The sequence below is a fragment of the Pristis pectinata genome, chromosome 2 (genome assembly GCF_009764475.1).
Source record: "Pristis pectinata isolate sPriPec2 chromosome 2, sPriPec2.1.pri, whole genome shotgun sequence".
Taxonomy (NCBI): domain Eukaryota; kingdom Metazoa; phylum Chordata; class Chondrichthyes; order Rhinopristiformes; family Pristidae; genus Pristis; species Pristis pectinata.
In genome coordinates, this window is record NC_067406.1 from 68,909,474 (window position 1) to 68,923,669 (window position 14,196).

At 39.4% G+C, this 14,196-nt stretch overlaps 1 protein-coding gene across 4 annotated transcripts in view; it reads right to left on the reverse strand.

The window, feature by feature from the left end:
• Positions 1-9,074, reverse strand: part of wdr19 (WD repeat domain 19) — an 89,141-nt gene extending 80,067 nt beyond the window's left edge. For 3 of the 4 annotated variants that reach the window (XM_052032482.1, XM_052032489.1, XM_052032475.1), the window contains exons 1-2: positions 9,003-9,074; positions 3,575-3,666 (exon numbers count right to left, since the gene is read on the reverse strand). In XM_052032482.1, coding sequence (XP_051888442.1) covers positions 3,575-3,666; positions 9,003-9,008 — 98 coding nt within the window. In that variant the 5' untranslated portion in view covers positions 9,009-9,074. Of the gene's footprint in view, positions 1-3,574; positions 3,667-8,197; positions 8,375-9,002 lie in introns of those variants that run through there. The other variant, XM_052032494.1, reaches the window with a different exon arrangement.
• Between the last annotated feature and the right edge of the window lie 5,122 nt (positions 9,075-14,196).

Below are 14,196 nucleotides of genomic sequence, written 5' to 3' on the forward strand. Positions count from 1 at the left end.
AAGTGCAGTTAAATCCATTCTACAGTGTTTCTATTACCATCAAACCAACTTAATTGTGGGAATAATCATCACCGTCATCATAAAATGTGGGTAGTATACATTTTCTAATCAGGTCTTCGCTTTCATTTAAACAGCATATCTGTAAGAAAATACTAAATGCCAAAAATACTTTCAAGATGTGGGAAATCTGCAAAGAAAAAATCCTTGGGATAACGGCTTTCTCCAGACTGGCAATTTTTTTTTGATACCACTCCTTGGTTTCAAATAAAGGCACAACAAAGTGACCAGCTATCTTCACATAAGCTTGCAAGTTGTTACTGATTGCAGGAAAACATGCAGCAGGCATACACTATTTCTGATTTAGACAAATAATGTTTTGTATAGTTGTAGCAATGCTTCTTTACTTTTACTTTATTTGCTCCAGGTTACAACATCTGCAGTCACTTACGTATGTCCTCCTTACTTTTATAGTCCACTCCCTTTGCAAGACCTAAATATTTACTGTATCTTCATGCTTAATTTCTGCGTGTCATTTAGGAGAACATAGTCATCCCTTGTACCAGAGTTTTCCATAATCTCTCCCTATTTAACCAATACTTTACTTTTCTATTCTTTCTATCAAGTGGATAACCTCACATTTCCCCACATTACACTCCACCTAGCAATTTTTCTCCCACTCATTTGACTTATCTGTATCCTTCTGCAGAACCCGTGCCCTCCTCATAACTTGGTTTCCCACCAATCTTTGTATCATTAGCAAATGTGGCTACTGTACACTCGATCCTTTCATCCAAGTTATTAACACACAGATTACAGAGGCCCCAGCACTGATCCCTTTGGCACCCCACTAGTCACAGCTTGCCAACCTGAAAATAATCCATTTATGGTGACTGTCTTATATTTGTTATCACCTCCAACACCATGAGCTCTTACCTTTTAAGTGGCAACTCATTGAATCCCTTCTAGAAATCCAATTACACCATATCTGCTACTTCTCCTTTATCCACCTATTGATTCCATCCTCAAAGAACTTAATACAGTTGTCAAAGGCTATTCCTCTTCCGTAAACTCTGCTTGACTGATTTAAGCATTTTAAATATTCTGCAACTACCTCTTCAGTTATGGCTTCCACCATTTTCCCAATGACTCATGTTAGGCTAATTGATCATTAGTTTCCTTCTTTCCGTTTCCCTCCTTTCATAATAGGTGTATTACACTTGCAGTTATCCAATCACTGGGACCTTGACAGAATCCAGAGAGTGTTGGAAGATCACAACCAATGCATCCAGCTCTCTGCAGACTAGCAAACACTTCACTCTTCAGACCTATTAGTTTTGCTTTGTACATTTTCTCCAGTGATAGTGATTGTTCTAAGTTCACAGCTTGGTTTCCCACCCATTTTGTGAATGAGCCACCACACTCCTCATGGGGTAGTGATTTTCCAAAGATTCACTAACTGCTAGGTGAAGGAATTTCTTCTCATCTCTGTCTTGAATGGTTGACTGCTGGTTTTAGAAATAATAGCAAGGTTAAACATCAACATTTTGCTCATGGAGATTTTACAGGGATGGTTTAAGTGCCTTCTATCCTGCAGGTAGATACCATATGTGTGTTTAAAGTCTCTGTTATTTCTTATTTCCCATTATTAATTCATCAGTTTCTACTTCTGAAGGACCAACATTTACCACAGCCAGTTTCTTCCCTTTTATACGCTTGTACAGGTTCTTACTGTTTTGTTTTTATAGTTCTAATAGGCTTATGTTCATAATCTATTTTATCCCTCATTTTGTCATCCTTAGCTGCATTCTAAAATGTTAATATCTTCTGACCAATCACTAGCCTATGCAACATTACATGCCCTTTCTTCCAATTTGATATGATGCTTAACTTTTAGCCACAGATAAATCACAAGAGCATAAGAAATAAAAGCAGTATAGCCCATTTGACCCCATGTACTCGCTTTGACATTCAATTAAATCACGGCCACTTCCTTGCACTAACCCCATATCCCTTGATTCCCTTAATATCTAAAAATCTACCAACTTCCATCTTGAATATACTCAATGACTGAGCCTCCACAGTTCTCTTAGAAAGTGAATTCCAAAGATGCACCAACCTTTGGATGAAGGAATTTCTTCTTATCTCTGTCCTGACTGTGACTCCTGGTTTAGACATCATAGCCTGAAGAAACATCTTTGCACCTACACTGTCAAGTCTTGTAAAAATTCTGTATGTTTCAAGAGATTACCTCTGATTCTTCTAAACCCAAGACAATATAGGCCTAGCCTGCTTAATTTTTCCTCATATGACAAATCCACCATTCCAGGAATCAATCTGGTAAACCTTCACTGCAGTCCCTCTGCTGCAAGCATCTCTTCTTTGGTTGGGAAACCAGACCTATAAAGTTCCAGATGCAGTCTCACCAGGGATTTGTATAACTGGAGTAAAGTGCCCCACTGGTTGTAACCTCCCAACCCAAAAATAATCCCTTTATTTCATTATCTTTTTTTTTGCCTGTTAACCAATTGTCAATCCATGCTAATAAATTACACCTAATATTGTGCATTCTAGTTTTGTTTAATAGTGACCACATGGCACTTTTTTGAAAGTCTTCAGACATTTTGGAAGATTTTGCATCCATAAACTCCACAGCATGCCCTTCAAATCCCTAGGAAACATGTCATCAGGTACTGTGGATTTATCAGCTTTCAGTCCCATTAATTTCTCCAATACATGTTTTATACTAATGCTCATTTCTTTGAGATCTTTGTTTATTCTAGAAATGTCATCCTCCAGTATTTTAGGAACTTATTTACTTCTTAATAAAATATATCTTTGTTGAGAATTATGAAATATCTCCTTACATAACTGCCATTACCATTTACCATCCTACGTTTTAACCTATTTCCCCAGTCCACTTTAGCTAACTCTACCTTCATAGCCATGTACTTGGCTTTATTTAAATTCAAAATACTTAGATCCAAGTTTCTCATTCTCAAACTAAATATGAAATTCTACCATGTTATGATCACAATTCCTCAGAGGATCTTTTATAACGTGAACATTAATTAATCTTATCTGTTACACATGAACCAGACCTAAAATAGCCAGTTTTCTGGTTGGTTCCACAATGTATTGTCTTAAGAAATTATCCTAAATACACTGTATGAACATGTCCTCCAGACCACTCTTGCTAGTTTGATAGTGTCAATCTCTGCTATTGTTTCAGTTGAAATGCAGTTTGGAGTGTTTTCTTGAATATGAATTGAAAAGTACAGCAGTTTATAGTTACTGTAAAATCCATAAACATGTTAACAACCTCATACTTTATTAAAAATATTATTTGTGGTGCTTGTACTAAACATCTACCCAGTAAAATTAGAATATTAACATCAATCATATTGCTCAGAATAAAACCACCCTTTGAGCAGAACTGAGGCAGAAAATTCATTAGAACACAATATGGCGACTATGTCACTAGGTATATATAATAGTAATGCTGTAACACCCAGTTGATAATATGAGCATTCAGATAGTCTAATAAATTGATTGTAGTAATAGGTAAATAGCTTACCCAGTGACAGCTATGTAGTTACCCAACGTTTTCTGCCAGTGGTATTGTACAAGGTTACCTGCAACAACCTTCTCTGAAATGGTAAATACTCGCTGCACAGGAAAGAGAACAATAAACAGGATTTTTACAAACACAAAATTATTCAGCTTTAACACACAGTTTGAGTGTGGTGTTCAGGTACAGCTATATTTAAACCGTTAAATGTAGCAAAAAATATTCACAATGCACAAGTATTAAAGTAAAATTATCACAGTACAAACCTTTCCCTTAACTAGCTAAGTGCAAATGTTTCCAAACTATTTCAAATATTTTCACATTACATACAAAAACTGGAAATATCTTACAGGAAGAAATATTCTTGTACTTGTACTCTTAATTTGCACTCAAACTGATTTTTTTGGGGGGAGAAATAGGAATTTGTGGATGCTAATGTGCACTGTTGATCTAATCTTCTTGACCTCCTGTGGTTCCTAGGACTCAGCACCTCTCTCTGTAACTGGATCCTTGGCTTGCTGACCAAAAGATCACGATCTGCAAGGATAGGCAGCAACACCTTTGCCATGATTATCCTCATACTGGTGCCCTACAAGGCTGCGTCCTCAGCCCCTCCCTATATACTCAGAATACGGCCACATGCTTGGCCAGATTCTGCTCTAACTCCCATCTACAAGTTTGCAGATGACACCACCGTAGTGGACTGGATCAAAAACAACGACAAGACAGAGTACAGGAAGGAGATAGAGAGCCTAGTGGCATGGTGTCAAGACAACAACCTTTCCCTCAATGTCAGCAAAAAAATTGAGCTAGTTATTGGCTTCAGGAAGTGGAGTGGAGTACACTCCCTGTCTGTATCAATCGGTGCTGAAGTGGAGATGATTGAGAACTTCAAGTTCTTAGGTGTAAATATCATCAACAACTTGTCCTGGTCCAGCCACATAGACGCTATGGCCAAGAAAGCACACCAGCACCTCTACTTCCTCAGATGGCTAAAGAAATTTGTCATGTCCCCAATGAACCTCGCCAATTTTTACAGATGCACCACAGAAAGTATCCGATCTGGATGTATCACAGCTTGGTATGGCAACTGCTCTGCCCAAGACTGCAAGAAATTGCAGAGAGTTGTGACCAGAGCCCAGTCTATCACAAAAACCAGCCACTCACTCTGTCTACACTTCCTGCCACGTCGGGAAAGCAGCCAACATAGTAATTCTCTCTTCTCCCCACTTCCGCCGGGCAGAAGATACAAAAGCTTGAGAACACATACCACTAGACTCGAGGACAACTTCTATCTTGCTGTTATATGAATCTTGAACAGACCTCTTGTACGAAAAAGAAGAACTCTTGATCTCTTAACCTACCTCATTCATGGCCATTACACTTTATTTCTCTACCTGCACGCATTTTCTCTGTAACTATAATACCATATTATTTATTCTGTTATTGATTTTCCTTTTGTACTAGCTCGATGTGCTTATGTTTGGAATGATCTGCCTGGATGGCATTCAAAACAAAACTTTTCACTGTATCTCGGTACATGCAACAATAATAAGCCAATTACTGATTTCATAATTCTTGCCTCTTTTGAACATCTTTATAGTCTGACAACACCTTACATAAAACCTATTTTTGGATTTTGGTTTGTCATCTGTCTCTTGCTCCCCACCTCCCTTTCCAAACAGTCTGTCATCAAGCTGCAGAAATCTGAAGTACTCAGCCATTCCACCTATATTGATCTTGACCCATTCATAAAAGCTTTTCAAAAATACTGATGAGAAAAGATATTTTTCTGCATTCAGTTTCAACATCACATATTCTTGGTGAAATACAACACAAATTATATATGGCAAAATATACCAAATAAATTACATTCCACTCTCGAAGAAGCCAAGCCTCTAACTTTTACCTTTGCCTTAAGCGGTTTTGTTCTGTTCTAGATGCTCACCATCACTGATCACCCATCCCAACAGTTACCCCACCCTTAACACAGAGGGTTGCAAATACAGCACAAGTGGCAGATAACTTGCCTGGTCATGCACCACCAGATTGAGCTCAATCACCCAAAATAATATTTTATCTCCCATTTCCTATCTAATTCTTTCATTATCTTAAATGTTATGGAGAACAACTGCAGGCAATCTTCCCTGACTCCCTTACATTGTTCTACCATTTTCACCTCATACATCTTGAAGCCATGGATTTCTGCATCTCCATCTCGCTACTGCCAATATTTCACTCTGAAGGAAAAATTGAACCATCATAATTATGGTTCATTCTGAAATACTTATTGTAATGTGGGACAGCTCATTTGTGCACAGCAAGCTTGCAGAGGTAGCAAAGAAATAAGTGATTGGATCATCTGTTTTAGGTGCTGAAAAAAAAATCAATGTTGGACAGGATACCGCATCATCCCTGCTCTTCTTGGAATAGTTCCATGCCAAGTTTTATATCCGATGGAGACAACAAATGATATTCATTCTGAATACCTTCTCTAACAACAGCATCTTTGAGTGTGCAATATTTCCTCAATGCTGCAGAGATGACTGTACCAATTATGCGTTCAGATCTGTTATATGAAGCTTGAAACCATTATGTCCTGACTCAAACCAAAGCCAACAAGGCTGAGGCCATAAAAGCATTGTGGAACCCTTCAACCAGTTTCTACGTTGTCAACAGCATGTTTTATGACTGCAGTAGGATATTATTCCTCATCCTCCTTCTGTGTGACTCAACACAACCTCACTGCTCTATTCCCGTTCTTTTTGTTCAGTTTTCAACTAATTTTGCTGTCGTGAACAACTTTGAAATGTTATTTGTTAAACAGTGCTACATTTACCAACTTCTGTTGTTACATTATTACAAAATCTTTTTTTGCCCTATTATGCATTGTTAGCATACCAATCATAGCTTTCCATAAATCCCTGTCTACAAACAGTTGAAAAGACTTCCATCTGACATAGTCCAATCTTTATTAAGTGCTGAAAATTAATCTATAACACCCTCCACTTGCACTTCCTTATATGTAGGTAACCAAATATCATCAGTATTGTATGCTTGAAATTATACACATTACTGGAAGTGAGCAATGTTCCATTTGGGAGCCTATAGAATTATTGGAGAGGATAAAACACTGATGATTTCACTGATTCATGGAATGACAGTTTTATAAAGAAAGGATGAGGATTTTGAATTCAGTACATTGGTGAAGAGCAAGTATAAGTGATGAATGAATGAAACAGTGGGGGTGACAAATTTTGGATAACTTTGACTTTGTGAGGATATAAATAAAGAATATAGTAGAGGTTGCTGAAAAATAATGGGGCTTATTTTCCATTTAATCCTGAGCAGAGGCCTGAAATTCAACCTTCTGCTCAAAAGAAGGTAAGGCCCAAGACACCTACCCTGACTGGTGAATGTTTCACGGAGTCCACCTGTGCAAATGACAACTTCTTCAAACTTGCCAGCTCTCAGGCTAGGGAATATACCCCATTGAGCCTACACCAAGTACTATGATCTAACTAAAATGAATAAGAGGAGTTAGCTGCTGGGGAAAAAAAAGTGTTTCTATTTAAGTTGGATTATATTTTTAAATTGCTTTTAAATTCTTATGTCTGTACTTTTTAAGTCTCTGAAGTTAAAAAAAACAAGTTTTTAAAACATTATTTCAAATTTTTTATACAGGTCATGGATGATTTTGAATGTTCATGAAGTTTAAGACAATATTAAAATCATTCTGTCACCATGGCTGGCCACTTATGCTGAGTCTCTATGCTACACACTGATGTCTGGAAGAAACAGCAAGGTGCAAACAGCCAATCACAGGACAGCAGAAGATCTACTTCAATAAAATGAATATGCCCATACTAGTGGCAGATCATGCAGACATCAAGTTGATGGATAAGTTATTGCCATATTTTCAAATTGTTGCCCAATTCATTATACTTTCAAATTTAGTAGCTGCAATGAAGTCACAGTATTCAATTATGTACTTCCTCCACATCAGAAAAAGGCAAATGAAGACTTAGTTTAATGATCCACATGAAGTTGATACCTCTGACCATATCTTACTACTTTGACATTGTAGTAAGAGCCATAGTCTGTATTAAATTCTTAAATACCAAAATGGAAACTTTCAAATCATAGGTACTAGCAAATAAGCCAAGCTGATGCAATTGGAGAAGGCCATGCGAGATTGAAAATGTTGACATTTATATGCTATATACAGAAGGACATGTAGGATTGTAAGGAATGAAGGCACACCTGCACTAACGGAGTGGAAGCTGAGGAGGATGAAATATTTCAGAAATCAACAGGCCAAGAACAATCTGTTATAATGCTGTTGCAATCAGAGAGAATATCATGTTAACTTTAAACAAGAAGCATGGCAGATCAAAAAACTTGGTTGGAATGGTTCAAAAGTGGAATAAAAATGAAAGTGGATTTTAATGCAAGTTCAAAAATAGTAATTTTCAAATGTAAGCAAGCAGTTTGGGTAGGAGGAGGCTGCATGGTAAATACATGGGTAGTAATTACTAGGAGGAATGAGCTATAGAATGGTTTCAGCACAAAGAGAACGTGCTCAGTGAAGCCTCAAGCATAGGCAAAGGAATGTTTATGGATGTGGACCTAAATGATTGGAATCTCCAATAATTAACAATGTCACTGCAGTTCTGGGTAAATTCAAGATATTTTCTCGTTTTGTTCTGCTGCAGGCAGAAAGAGCCAAAGCAATAACTAGTCGTTAGACACAAGAAGTTCCGCAGATGCTGGAATCTGGAGCAATACACAAAAAGTGCTGGAGGAACTCAGCAGCTCAGGCAGCATCCATGGAGGGAAATAAACAGTCGACGTTTCGGGCCGAGACCCTTCATCGGGACTGGAAAGGAAGAGGGCAGCCACATTTTCTAATCCAGACTAGGATTTATCACAAAGGGAAGGAGAGATCTGCAACTTTTTTTAGGCAAAGATGGAGTCACTGCTTCAGATACGTGCATTTGCATAAACTGCGAGTTTGTTCGGATCCCACCGAACTGATATTCCCGTGAGTCATTAAAGGCACTGTATGAAGTGGGTGTTGTCGTAATGGCAGCTTGAGCCTGGAAATCTGATGGGTCTCGGAGTCAACTACATGCAAACATCCCCAGGAACGCAAGGAGGGAGCAGGTGAATAGTTCCCAACAGCGCGTCCACAACTATAGTTCATGGGGTTGCTCAGCCTCCGGAGTTCACGTCCCAGTGAATACAAACTGCCACGTCTCCATGGCAACCACACCAGGGGCTGCTTCAGGCCTTCACCTCCAGGCTGCCGAGGTAAATGGCAATCAATCAGAACGACAACAGAAAAAGCACATGAACACTCCTCTGAAAATAATGCGTATTCGGCTGAAACTTTCCTTCCATCCATCCCCCACCCCCCAAACTCCTCTCTCACCTTCATCTCCCTCTTCACGTTGCCCACCGACCATTTGCACGGATCACAGCTTCCAAATGCGCATGCGCGACTCCGTTCCCTTTCTTCCCGTGACGCAGCGTGTCACGTTGCCCGTGGCGACCGCCGAGGTTTTGCTTCACACCGCAAACCCGGGGGCCTGCGGCTTCAGATGCGAGAGCTGCAGGTCGGGTAGATAAGGAGTGCCGTCTCCTGTTAAGTCTTTGTGTTATGAATATAACACGTTAAGATGCTGAAAACTCTCACCATCTGTGAGGAGAAGTAGAACTAGGTGCAGACTCGACGGGCCGAATGGCCTACTTCTGGTCCTTCGTCTTGTGATCTTGTGAACTAGATGTGCAAAATATAAACAGCTGAAAGAACTCAGTGGGTCGAGATTCTGCATCAGGACTGCATCAACATTAGTCCTGATGCAGGGTCAGGACCTGAAACGTCGATCATCTCTTTTCCTCCGCAGATGCTGCCTGACCCACTGAGTTCCTCCAGCAGTTTTTGTTTATGCTGCAGATTCCAGCAACTGCAGTGCCTCCAGAATTAGATGTGCTACCTGTTGTGTGCTGTTGCTTGCTAAGGAAAGAACTGCCTCATAACATTCTTTCTTCAATGTCTTAGGCAGCTCCACAGGATTGAGATGAAAACAGAAAATACCCGGTAGATGAGGCAGCATCAGAGGAGAAAGAAATAGCATTAATGTTTTGGGTTGATGTCCTTTTGTAAACAGTGGGAACATTTTGAACACAGGCATGTTTAAACGCAGAGAAGGGGGAGGGATGGGAGAAAACCTGTTATACGGCAGAAACGAGAAAGTGGATGGTACAGATTGGTTTCGCTGAGAGGGTTAAGAAAGCTTGTAACTGGCAGCTAATCTGTCCAGAGGATATGTAAATAGAGGGAGAACGGAGCAAAGAAAATGACAAAACAGAGCAGTTGCTGGGAATCTGTAAAGGAGAATGCTGGGAGAGTCTAGCAGGCCATTTTCAATCTGAAACATTAACTGTTTCTCTTTCCACAGTTGCAGCCTGACATAATGAGTATTTCTGACATTTTCTGTTTTTTTTACTACAATTAGCACATATTTTAGTTTCTCAAATCAAAGCCAAAAAATATTGTTATATTGTTGGCAGTGTGGGAGAAAAGTAACAAAGAAATCTGTAGATGGAACAAGGAGATTAATAAAATTCTTGATGGAGAAGATTTTAATTAGCCATTCTTTGATTCAGTGATGAAGAAAATAACATTAATTTCCCAAAAGACCATGACTTCTTCCTTAAGCAGTATGCTTGCCTACTTGGAAAGAGAGTTTTTGGATTTATTTTTGAATTATGATAAAGAGTAAATAAATTAGTTTAAGTAGATGGTTACCTTCGTAGTGATGACTATGAAATGATTAAATGTACAAGTAAAAAGGGGAAAAATACAAAAGTATGGGTGATATTATTAAGAATGTGCATAAGACTATCTGCAGTCAAAGACCCTAAACTGAGGAATTCCTAAAGAACCTAGCTACTTTGCAGACTTATAGTCTCATGCATTACTATTGCTGGTTTTGCAGGAAGATGGATTATCAAATAGCTCTATAAACATTGCTTTTGTAACAGCGTGTGCAATGTCAAGCAAAGCTGTGTCATCAATCCAACAATTTTTTTTCCAATCTTTCTCATTGCAACGATGTACCTCACCTCCAACATATTTCCCATGGGAGTGGAACTAGTCTTCAGAACTACTGGGAAACTTCAATCTACAGTGACTACACATCAAAATCTAAGCACCAGAACTTCAGTAGTCGACCTACAGTAGTCAGATAATGCTTGTGTCTGCGCACATTCATAGACCAAACTCCAAGGCATCATTGACTCACTTATTGTAGTATAAGAAAGATGGACCTTAAACTCAACATCCATGGGGGGGGGGGGGGGCACAGTGGTGAAGCTAGTAGAACTACCGCCTCACAACTCCAGCAACTCAGGTTTAATCCTGACCTCTACTGCTGCCTGTATGGACTTTGCACATTCTCTCTGTGACTCTGTGGGTTTTCTCTGTACGTTCATTGGCCACTATAAATTGCTCCTAGTGTGTAGATGAGTGGGAGAATTGGAGAGTAATGATGGGAATGTGGAGAGATTAAAATGTGATTAGTAAAGGGTTAATGTAAAAGGGCGACAGGTGGACAGGTCACACCATTCACTCACCTGACCCCAGACACATGAAGCAGACACTCCATTCTGTGTTCTTGGGAAGAGATTACCAAGCAGTCAGAGGAAAAGATTCAAGTATATGCTCAAAGCCTCTTGAAAAAATGAAATTTATTCCTGATGTTATTTTTCTCTTGACACAGAAGGAGGCCTTTTAGCCCATTGAGTCTATGCCAGCTCTCAGAACAATCTCATCAAACCTATTCACTTACTTATTTCCCTGTAACCTACTCTCTCTTGTACACCCATCTCATAGATTCTCCTGCCACCCACTTACATGGGCTAGTTTACAGCAGCCAATGAACCTACCAACCAACATGTCTTTGGAAAGTGAGAGGAAACTGGAGTCCCCAAGGAAAATTCATGCAGTAATATTGGAGAATGTGCAAACTCCACATAGACCACATTGGAGGTTAGTACCAAAACTGGGTAGCTGGAGCTAAGAGGCAGCAACACCACTTGCGGCACTGCTGTGCTGCCCCACTGAGTGCTGAGGAACCTGGTCTATGAACATTCAAATTGGAGAAGGAGCATTTGGGAAGTTATTGACTACCGTAACTCCATGCACTGAGAGCACACTTAAGCCCTGGGAAAAGGGTGGAAGGAAGGCACCACTTCATGAATTACCCATTTGCCTACCCCATCATCCACTTCCTTTGCCATCTGTGGAAGAGTCTGTGGTTCCCATATTGTCACCTCAAAATCCCAAATGTGGAATGGAAGGAAGTCTTCCTTGATCTTAAGCAGCTGTCTAGGAAGAAACACTTGAGCAAAGCTGTTTGGCTAGTGGACTGAAAGCTCAACGTGACAGCATTGAATGATCCTGCATGAGTAGCATGACTGCTTGGAATATTTGTGACCTTTATAATCAAAGGAAGAATAGTGCTGATACTGTTAATCAATAAACTTAATTCCGGCATGTGGCATATGTCATTGATATCTTTCCTCCGTGAGGTGGAATCTCTTGGACTGTATATTTTCAGGAAGACAGGAAAATCCAGGGTGGCATGCTTTCAGAGAATTTAATTTGATCCACACCAGTCCTTATTTGATTTAACTACACTTCATTTCTATGATCTCAAATCTCTTCTCTAATGATTTCAAATCCCATTAAGGGGAACATTTATTCTAATTTCTATTTCCGTTTGAAGTTTCATATCTTTTCTAATTCATATTCAGCAGTTCTACGATCATTATCTGAGCTTATTAGCATTTTCAAGGCTTGTATTATATTCTAATTTAATTCTCTATTTCTGGTAAGTGTGTTCATTTATCTTTAGTTTGCCAATTTATCTTCGGTATCCAAAGTCCTAAAAGTCTTTGCCATTTTTCTCTTAACCTTCTCTAAACCATCAATCTGCCATTGAAGTTAAGATTCTGAAAACCCTCATGCACTTAAAAAATTTCCTTATAAAATAGTTTTAAAAAAGGATTAAAGTCCTGTGGTTTGCTTGAATAAACTAATGTTCTCAGGTTCTCCCACTTTAAGATTTTAGATTTTTAACATTCTCAAGATACTTTTTAGGGATAGTTAATGGTCACAAGACCTCTTCTTCCAGTTTCAACTTTTAACATTATATAATTTCTGACTAATTGTCAGAATTGTCTTTGTTTGATTTATACAATAAATGTTAACTACTTTTTCAAGAATTGGCAGCAGGATTGGTAGAAAGCAGGGTGGGATTCTGGGTGTATTTTGAAACAGCTTAGACATAAAAACATAAAGAATCAGAACACTCTCTCAAGTCTGCTCTGCCAGTTAATATGATCATGGCTGATCTGATTGTGACCTCCATTTTGCATTCTTGTGATAACATAGAGTCATAGAGGGATACAGCACGGAAACCGGCCCTTCGCTCCCCTACTTTGTGCTGACCATCAACCACCCGTTTACACCAATCCTACATTAATCCCATATTTTATTCTCCCTACATTCTCATCAACACCCCCCATGTTCTACCACTCATCTACACACTAGGAACAACTTACAGTGGCCAATTAACCTATCAACCTAGAAGGCTTTGGCACTTGGGAGGAAACTGGAGCATCTGGAGGAAACCCAAGCAGTTACAGGGAGAACGTGCAAATTCCATGGACAGGACCCAAGGGGAGGTCTGGATTGGCCCCTGGTTTCTGACGTTGTGAGGCAGCAGGTGCAATGCTGCCCACCTCCTGGTTTATCAAATATCTCCCTCTGCCTTAAAAATATTTAAAGACTTTGCCTCCACCTCCCTTTGAGGATGGGAGTTCCAAGGTTTCATGACCCTCTATGAGGAAAAAAATACTGTCTTAAATGGATGAACTGTTTTTTTAAACAGTGACCTTCAGATCTGGATTCTCCTACTACCCTCTCTGAATTCACCCCATCAAGAGCTCTCAATCAAGTCCCCTCTCACTCTTCCAGATTACAAGCTTTGCCTGCTCAACCTTTCTTCATAAGATAGCACACCCCAACACCGGCTCCCCATTCTGGATATTAGTCCAGTAAACCTTCTCTGAACTGTTTTCATCACAGCAACATCCTTCCTTAGACCAGTCTGTAGAATGAACGTTGCGGTTTCGTACTGCTTCCTCTAAGAATAAAAGTCCCTTAAGGATGATTTTCAATTTATACAACTAATCAAAATCATGATCTTTTTTATATGTACATCTCTGCTACTGGCTGGATAGGTTCAGAGTACTCAAACAAAAGTCACACTGTAGGCATTTTGGAACTATTCCCATAAGTTCATCCCTGGTCAATTGCACTAAACCTACTGTATAAACAGGCTGTAGTCTTCCCCCAGAGCAATACAATGTATTGTGTTTAGCATCTATGACCATAATGAATTTCCAGGCAAACGCCTCCAAAAGAAAGTCTCTGTGGGGAACCCTTAATGCAGTATTCAATGCTGATAATTTACCTCAGTAAATCTTTTGCAGTTTTGCTCCCTCTGAGGAACTGACAAATGTAATAATGTTATTCCCATAGAACTGCACTTTGT